We start from the raw sequence: 8,292 nt of genomic DNA on the forward strand, positions 1-8,292 counted from the left end.
TGTGTGTCTGTGTGTGTCTGTGTGTGTCTGTGTGTGTCTCTGTGTGTCTCTGTGTGTCTCTGTGTGTCTGTGTGTGTCTCTGTGTGTCTCTGTGTGTCGAGGGGAGTGGTGGGCGTGAGAGAGAGACACACACAGAATGCGCGCACGGAGGTGGGGGGGTAGAGAGAACACGCGTGCGGCGGTGGGAGAGGGGAGAGAGTGCGCGCGCACGGCGGTTGGGGGGAGAGCGCGCGTGGGCTGTAGTGGGGGGGGGGGAGAGAGAGACAGCGCGCGTGCGGCGGGGGGGGAGGGGGAAGAGAGAGAGAGCGCCCGCCTGGGGGGGGGGGTGGGGGTTGGGGGAGACAGGGAGAGAGCGAGCACGCGCACGGTGGTGAGAGGGGGGAGAGAGTGTGTATAATGTGGTGGGGTCACCTGTAGTGTGACATGAACCCAAGATTATGGTTCAGGCCATTACGGAACATGGCTATGAGCCTCTGCTCGGCGACTGTATGTTCTTGTGTACCCAAAGTCCGCCTTGGAGGACGTTTATCTGAAGTTCCAAGGCCAAATGTCCTTGCCGTTGAGGTATTCCCCCATTGGGAGGGTATATCCCTGTCTGGCGATGGTCGCACGGTGTCCATTCATCTGTTGTCGTAGCGTCTGCATGGTCATGCCAATAATCCTTGCCTGCAGCGTATGAGATAGACAACGTTGGCCGAGACACGTGAGTTTCTACTGTGCTCGTGGTGGGTGGTTTTCCAAGTGTGACAGTAGTATCCATGTTGATTCTCTGACATGTCTTGCAGAGTTTGCCATGGCAGGGTTGCATGGTATTATGGTTGATGTTGTCCTGAAGGCTGGGTTGTTTGTTGTGAACAATAGTCTGTTTGAGGTTTGGTTCATTGTTTAAAGGCGAGAAATGGAGGCGTGGGGAAGATCTTGACGAGGTGCTTATCGTCATTGATAATGTGTTGAAGGCTGTGAAGAACATGGTGTAGTTTCTCCACTCCAGGGAGATACTGGACGACGAAGCGAACGCTATTGGTCGTATCCTGTGTCTGACTTCTGAGGAGGTGTGACGCGTCAGAACTGGCGATCAATGAGTTGAACATCACATTCTGTTCTTATGAGGGTGTCCTTCAACACCTTCAGGTGTCCGTTGCGTTCCTCCTCATCTGAGCAGATCATGTGTACGTGTAGGGCTTGTCCATAGGTGCTGGCTGTTTTCATATGTTTAGGGTGGATGCTAGAGAAGTGCGGCATCGTGAGGTTATCTGTAGGCTGAAGTATTGAGGTTTCTGTCCAAGAATAAGATTGATTCTAAAGAAGTAGTCCATGGTAGGTCTGATGGTGGGATGAAACTTGTTGATATTGCTATGTAGTTGTTTCAGTGATTCCGTGCCATGAGTCCAAAGGAAGAAAGTATTGTCAGTGTATCCAGTGTCTAGCGTTGGTCAGAGGTCCTGTGCAGCAAAGAAATCTTGTTCGAACTTATGCATGAAAATTTGGCATATTGGGGTATAACTCTGGTCCCCACGGCTGTTCCGTGTGCCTGGATGAAGAACTGGTTGTCGAAGGTGAAGACGTTGTGGGCGAGGATGAGTTGTAGGATGGCATCTGGAAATTGACGTATTGAGGCTGTTGCAGCGATGCCATCGTTGTGGAGGATGTTGGTGTAGAGTGCCAAAATGTCCATTGTGACGAGGAATGTTCCTTGTTCAACTGGTCCGTTGGTGCTGAGTTTCTGTAAGAAATCTGTAGTGTCGCGACATAAGCTGGGGGTTCCCTGTACAATGCGTTTCAAGATACTCTTGACCTAGCCAGAGAGGTTCTCTCACAGGGTCCCATTCCCTATTACAATGGGATGTCCAGGTGTGTTGGCTTTGTGTATCTGCAGAAGGCAGTGGAATTCCCCTACACAAGAAATACGCGAGATGAGAGTGTGGAGGGTACTCTGAAGGACCGGATCAAAAGTCTTGATCAGTTTGTTGAGTTGACAGGTGTGTTCTTTGATCGGATCAGCAGGTAGTTGTCTGTAGTGTTCCTGGTTGTTCAGTTGACTGTATACTTCCTGGCAATAGTCCGTGCTATTCTGTGTGACGATGGCTCCTCCTTTGTCTGCTGGTTTGATGACAATGTTGCAATTGGTCTTGAGAGCATGGATGGTGTTGCCTCGTGCTTGGGTGATGTTTTTTTCTACCTTGAGTGTGGCTGATGAATCAGGTATTCACTCATTCCCTGACGCCTTGAGCATACTTGTCAAGCCCAGGTCAACGGCCCTCTGGAGGGGTCCACTTTGGCTGCTCCACCACAGATCTCTCTCGGTCAACTGTCCCGGTTCGTTAGTTATCTCATTGGGCTCGCTCTGAAAGCTTGTGTTTTCAAGTAAACCTGTTGGACAATAACCTGGCGTTGTGTGATTTTTGACATTGTTCACCCCAGTCCAACACTGACAACTCCCCATCTCCCTATGAGTGTTGATCTATGTAGTGTCCATGGAAGCCGCCTCCTAGAAGATGAGTGAGTTTAATAAAACAAAGGACAAATGTAATTTGTTGGACAGCAAGCAGTATCTGTTTTTAACTCTAACAGTAACTCAAAATAATTGCAGTATTATAGTACTATAACCCAGTAACATTTATCTAATTTCTTTGTGCTTTAACGTTACACAACCAAAATTAACAGTAGTACAATTTCAACTGTTTATAGCCTGATGGAGAGAGTTTTACTGGTTATATATAGTCAATGTGGTATTTGAAAGAGTGGCCAAAACTTGATCAAAGAAGTGGTTTTTAGACTAGTCTTGAAAATGAGAGAGAGGGAGAGGAGCAGTGAATTTATTTTTAGGACAAACACGACACACCTAATCAATGTCAGCGAAGCCTCAAATTCCAACCATATCTGTACAAACCTGTTCTTTGTATTTTCTATAGTGAGTATTACACTTCTGAGTTTGTACTCTTGACGATCCTTCATGTGTTAGCAAGGGGCTTTCTCTTTTAGGTTTATATGCCACTAAAATCAGTCCTGGCAGTATTCATCTCACAGCTTTTCCTATCTCGTTTAAGTAACTCAGTGATAATGTCACTCATTTATTTCTTTTAAGTGCCAGCTTGATTCTTAGTAGCCATGTCATCTCCGAATCAGAAAGTCGCGTGTTCGAATCTTGCTCCAGTCTGGAGTTGTGAATATGTGGACATGGGCTTTATCTCTGAGAAACAGAGCCTGATTGAACCAGATGATAAATGAGCAGAATTAGAGACATTTTCCTATGAGTCATGTAGCTACCAATCCATCAAATATACCTTCTCTGTGCTATCCAACTCAATAAACAAATGTTAGTGTACAGTTTATTGTTGCCACTGTTCAGTACTTTTGCATTTTCTCTTTAGATGTACAAGTGCACTCTACCATAGTAGTATGGATGCCCTAGAGACTATGTCAGATGAAGAACTGCAAGAATTGTTTAAAGAGGCACCGTTCTCTGAGAATCTCCTTGAGCCAGGCACAACAGTGCTGGACCTTTGTCGTAAAGCTAGTGCTATTCCAGATGGCCCAAGAGGGTATGTCACTTGTGAAGAACTGTTAATTGTGAATCAATGAAAGGTTTTGATAGTCAGGAACGGAGAAGGAATCTCATTAATGATGTCAGCACACCAATCCTTTATGATTTACTTGTTTATTCTTTATAAACTTCGCGGTGCTGTACACAGTGGACTTTAGCAGTTACGTAGAATTTTACAGCAGTGAAGCTACTTTGGATTTACATTTTCAAATACATGTATAGAGAAGACAGCAATGTTTATCCCCTAGCAAAATGGTATCAGCAATGTTTTGCCATTCTGTTTCCAAAGTCCATATACCTGTCACCTGACTTATCAGAAACCTCAAAATTGGGAAAGATTTTGAGCTGGGTTCAGACCCTGATAACTGGATGTCATTCAAATCCTCTCAAGTTAATCTTGTGGTTGAGTGCTGAATTCTCACTACATTATCTATTTAGTCGAGAGCAGCTAATATCACTAGCCACCTTTCTCTGTAGTCAATTGGTCTTCAAACTGCCATTGTTCTCTCCATTTTGTTAAATACTGTTTTCTTGGTTGCAATTTGAAATACAAACGTATGAAATTTGAGCAGAAGCAGACAATTCTGGTCCCTCAAACTTACTCCATCATTTAATAAGAAAATGCCTCATCTGTTTGTGTTTTAAATTCCACATTCTCATCTACCCCCAATACCTTTGATTCCCCTATCCATCAAGAATCTATCTAGCTCCGTTTTATAAATATTTAATGACCTTGTCTCCACTGTCTTCAGAGGTCCAAACCTCTGAGACAAAAAAAAATTCGCTTCACTTCTGTCCTAAAAGAGTGAGTCGTAATTTTAAAACAATGCCAACTGGCTCTGGACTCACTTGCAAGGCAAAACATCCTTTCTGTACCCACCTTGTCAAGACTATTCAGAACCTTGTATATTTGAATCAAACTACCTTTCATTCTTCCAAACTCCAGTGGAAACCAGCCAAAATTGTCCAACTTATTCTCAGAAAAGAAGCCATTCATTCCAGGTATCAAAGTAATAAATCTCTGAACTGCCTCCAGCATATTTATGAAGTTTCTTAAAAGGAGACTAAAACTGCACACAGCATTGGAGACGTAATCTTAAAAATACCCTCAATGACTAAAGTGTAACATCCTTACTTTTATGCTTGGTTCCTCTTGTAATACAGGATGGCATCCCATTAGCCTTCTTGCTCAAGTACTGTATCTGTATACTAACCTTTTGTGACTCATACACTAGAACACCCAATACGTCTACACCTTGGAATTCCACAGTTGCTCTCCATTTAAGAAATGATCTGCTTTTTCATTCTTTCCGCCAAAGTGAACTTCACATTTTGCCACTTATACTCTGTTCGCCAGAATATTTTTGCCCATTCAACCAACTTATTTATCTATCTGCGAACTCCTTATGTCTTCTTCACAGCATACTTTCATACCTGTCTTTGGGCCAGCTGTGAATTTAGCTAATGGCTTCCCCCCTAAGTAACTGATGTAAATTGGGAAGAGACTGGTTGTTTAAAAAGTGATTCTGAAGAAAATGCAAACAGTAAAGATATTTTTTTTCTTCCCCAATTCTAGGTACCAGATGATCACGGATGGTGGAATTTGGATTAATCACATACGAGTGACAAAACCAGAACAAGTGCTAATTTTGGGACAGCATATTCTGACAAATGGGCTATCATTGCTTAGAGTTGGAAAGAAGAATTATCACATAGTCAAATGGCTCAATTTGGCAGAATAGTTACTGCAGTTTGTGGATGTGATTTTGTTGTGATAATGAATCTGTATTTCAGGCTTAATTTAAAAACATCACTTTGAGGCATCAGTTTAATTGGGGGAATCTGGAGTCACTGGGAGTTCTAATCATGTCATTGTAAAGGTTTAACACAGAGGTGCTTCCATTAACCCGAGCAATGGACTTCTAGAGCTAACATTGGAAAAGCTTTCAAATTGTAATTTTTTTTTAATATTTATTGTGTAAGTGTTGAAGATTTTGAATGAGTCACTTTTCATTAACAGTACGTCTTTTCTGAAGAGGGACGACTGTTAACCATTCCTCTTGGTCAACCAATTATATTAGTTGGATCAGTATGAAGAATTGGTACTTCTACTGCATCATTCTTTTTATTTAAATGGAAATGGGAAAACAAAAGAGGCTCAATACATAGAATTGATCCCATTTAGGATAACATTTTGTAAGTTAGAATCTCTTATTGATAGTAATTGAACTCTTTCACCCAATTGTAATATAACTGGGACAGAATTGCACTCTCTGAATGGATGTTCTCTCAAACTCAGGATTTCTGGAATCCTGTTTCAAATTTACTTGCTGCCATCTGTTTATGGAGCCACCGTGCTATATGTAGACTTTTATGCTCACTCAGTGAAAAAGGCCACAAATGGCTACTGTGATCAGGTGACTAATTATTACATAAGGCTATTTTTATAAATATGTACATAATGTATGGAAAAGCTTCACAGTAGAAAAACAGGAAATGAATTTAAAAACGTGAAAGTTGTAATTTGTGTATTTAAGATGTCTTTCAAATACAATTTTTGTGTTGCAGTGCCTGATATTTGGGGTGGGAATGAAGGAAGGGAAAAGTACAATTACCCATGGTAACTTATTAATTTTGTTTGACCCCACCAAAAAGAGAGAGCAATGTGAATTGCAAAACCATCAAACTGTAATGTTTCAGAACGGCCGTATAGTTGGGAAGTGCAGGCCAATCAGCTTAACCTTAGTGGTGGGAAAACCTTTTGAAACAATAATTCAAGACAAAACTAAGTCATTTTGACAAAGAGAAATCAAATAAGGAAAGGTAGAATTAATTTTTTAAAAGGAAATTCTGTTTTAACTAAGTTGGTTAAGATCTTTGACGGTAATGTGGTAGATGTACTATGTATCGACTTCCCAAAGAATTCCAAATAAGTGCCACAGAACAGGCATATCAGCAAAGTTAATGCACATTAATTAAGAGGGGTAATGGTAGTGTAGGTATGAAATAACTGAGTGATAGTTGCTTTTCAGACTGGACGTAAACTGAGGTTTTTCAGGAGTACTAGAATCACTGCTTTTCTAGATCTGTATCAATAACTTTGACTTTGGGTAGAGGGCACAGATGACACAAGATTTAGAAGCATTGTGGACGAGTGACTGAAAAGTATGAAGCGATACATTTTTGATAAGGGGATTGAGAAGATAAAGGGTATAAATTCTAAACAGGGTACGGATGCGGACAGATTTAAGACTAAAAGAAAGAAACAGAAGTAAGAATTCGGTCCCTTGACCTTGCTTTGTCATTCAATAGGTTCATGGCTGATCTGATATTCCTTGCATCCACTTTCCTGCCCTTTCCCCAAACCCATCATTCCCGACTGATTAAATATACACAAGGACTCTGCCCTGCAGCTTTCTGCAGGCAAGGAGTTCCAAAAAACTTAAGTCCTTAGAAGAAATCTCTCCTCATCTCAGTTTTAAATTGCTGCTCCTTTATTTTGAGCCCATGCCCTCTGGTCCGAGACTTTCTCAAGAGGGGAAGAATCCTCTCAGCATTTACCCTGTCAAGTCCCTTAAGAATCCTATATGTTTCAAATGAAGTCACTTCTCATTCTTCTAAATTCCAATGAATAGAATCCCAACCTGTTTAACCTTTGCATATAATACAATCCCTCCATACCAGGGAGTATCTTAGTGAGGCTTATCTAAACTGCCTGCAATGAAATAATATCATTCCTTAAATAAGGGGACCAAAACTGCTCATAGTACTCCAGATGCAGTCTCGGCAGTTCCTTGCACAGTTGCAGTAAGACTTCCCTACTCTTATACTCCCAATTCCTTAAAATAAGGGCCAGCATTTCATTAGCCTTCCTGATTACCTGCTGTACTGATATGCTAGCTTTCAGTGTTTTATGCATATGTACCCCCAAGTTCTTTTGTGTTCCAGCTTTCTGCAGTTTTTCTCCATTTAAATAATACTGTTCTTTTGTTCTCCCTTCAAAAATAAACAACTACTGCATTTGCCAACTTTCTTAAACCTATCAATATCTTTCTGTAAACAGTTTTTATCCCCCTCGCAACTTGCTATTCCACCTATTTTTGTATCGCTGGCAAATTGGTTACTGTACACTTCCAAGTCATTAATATTAGATTGTAAGAAGTTGCGGTCCCCGTACTGATCTTTGTGGCACTCCACAGGTTACAGATCACAAACTTGAAAAAGAATTTCTTATCCCCATTCACCATTTCCTGCCCATTAATCAATTCTCTATACATACGAATATACTATCTCTAATACCACGGATTCTTATGACTTAGTTGTGATTATATGTGTACAAATCATTGATGATGGCAGGGATAGTAGGAACTGCAGATGCTGGAGAATCCGAGACAACAAGGTGCAGGGCTGGATGAGCACAGCAGGCCAAGCAGCATCATAGGAGCAGAGAGGCTGACGTTTCGGGCCTAGACCCTTCATCAGAAAAGGGGGAGGGGAAGGGCGTTCTGAAATAAATAGGGAGAGAGTGGGAGATGGATAGAGGAGAGGATAGGTGGAGAGGAAACAAACAGGTCGAAGAGGCGGGGATGGGGCCAGTAAAGGTGAGTGTAGGTGGGGAGTTAGGAAGGGGATAGGTCAGTCCAGGGAGGACGGACAGGTCAAGGGGGCGGGATGAGGTTGGTCGGTAGGAGATGGAGGTGCGGCTTGAGGTGGGAGGAGGGGATATGTGGGAGGAAGAACAGGTTAGG

At 42.1% G+C, this 8,292-nt stretch overlaps 1 protein-coding gene across 1 annotated transcript in view; it reads left to right on the forward strand.

The window, feature by feature from the left end:
- Positions 1-6,056, forward strand: part of yars2 (tyrosyl-tRNA synthetase 2, mitochondrial) — a 10,473-nt gene extending 4,417 nt beyond the window's left edge. The window contains exons 4-5 of the mRNA XM_020515303.2: positions 3,372-3,542; positions 5,121-6,056. Coding sequence (XP_020370892.2) covers positions 3,372-3,542; positions 5,121-5,286 — 337 coding nt within the window. The 3' untranslated portion in view covers positions 5,287-6,056. The remainder of the gene's footprint in view (positions 1-3,371; positions 3,543-5,120) is intronic.
- Positions 6,057-8,292: the final 2,236 nt, after the last annotated feature.

Source organism: Rhincodon typus, chromosome 18, assembly GCF_021869965.1.
Source record: "Rhincodon typus isolate 14 chromosome 18, sRhiTyp1.1, whole genome shotgun sequence".
Lineage (NCBI taxonomy): Eukaryota > Metazoa > Chordata > Chondrichthyes > Orectolobiformes > Rhincodontidae > Rhincodon > Rhincodon typus.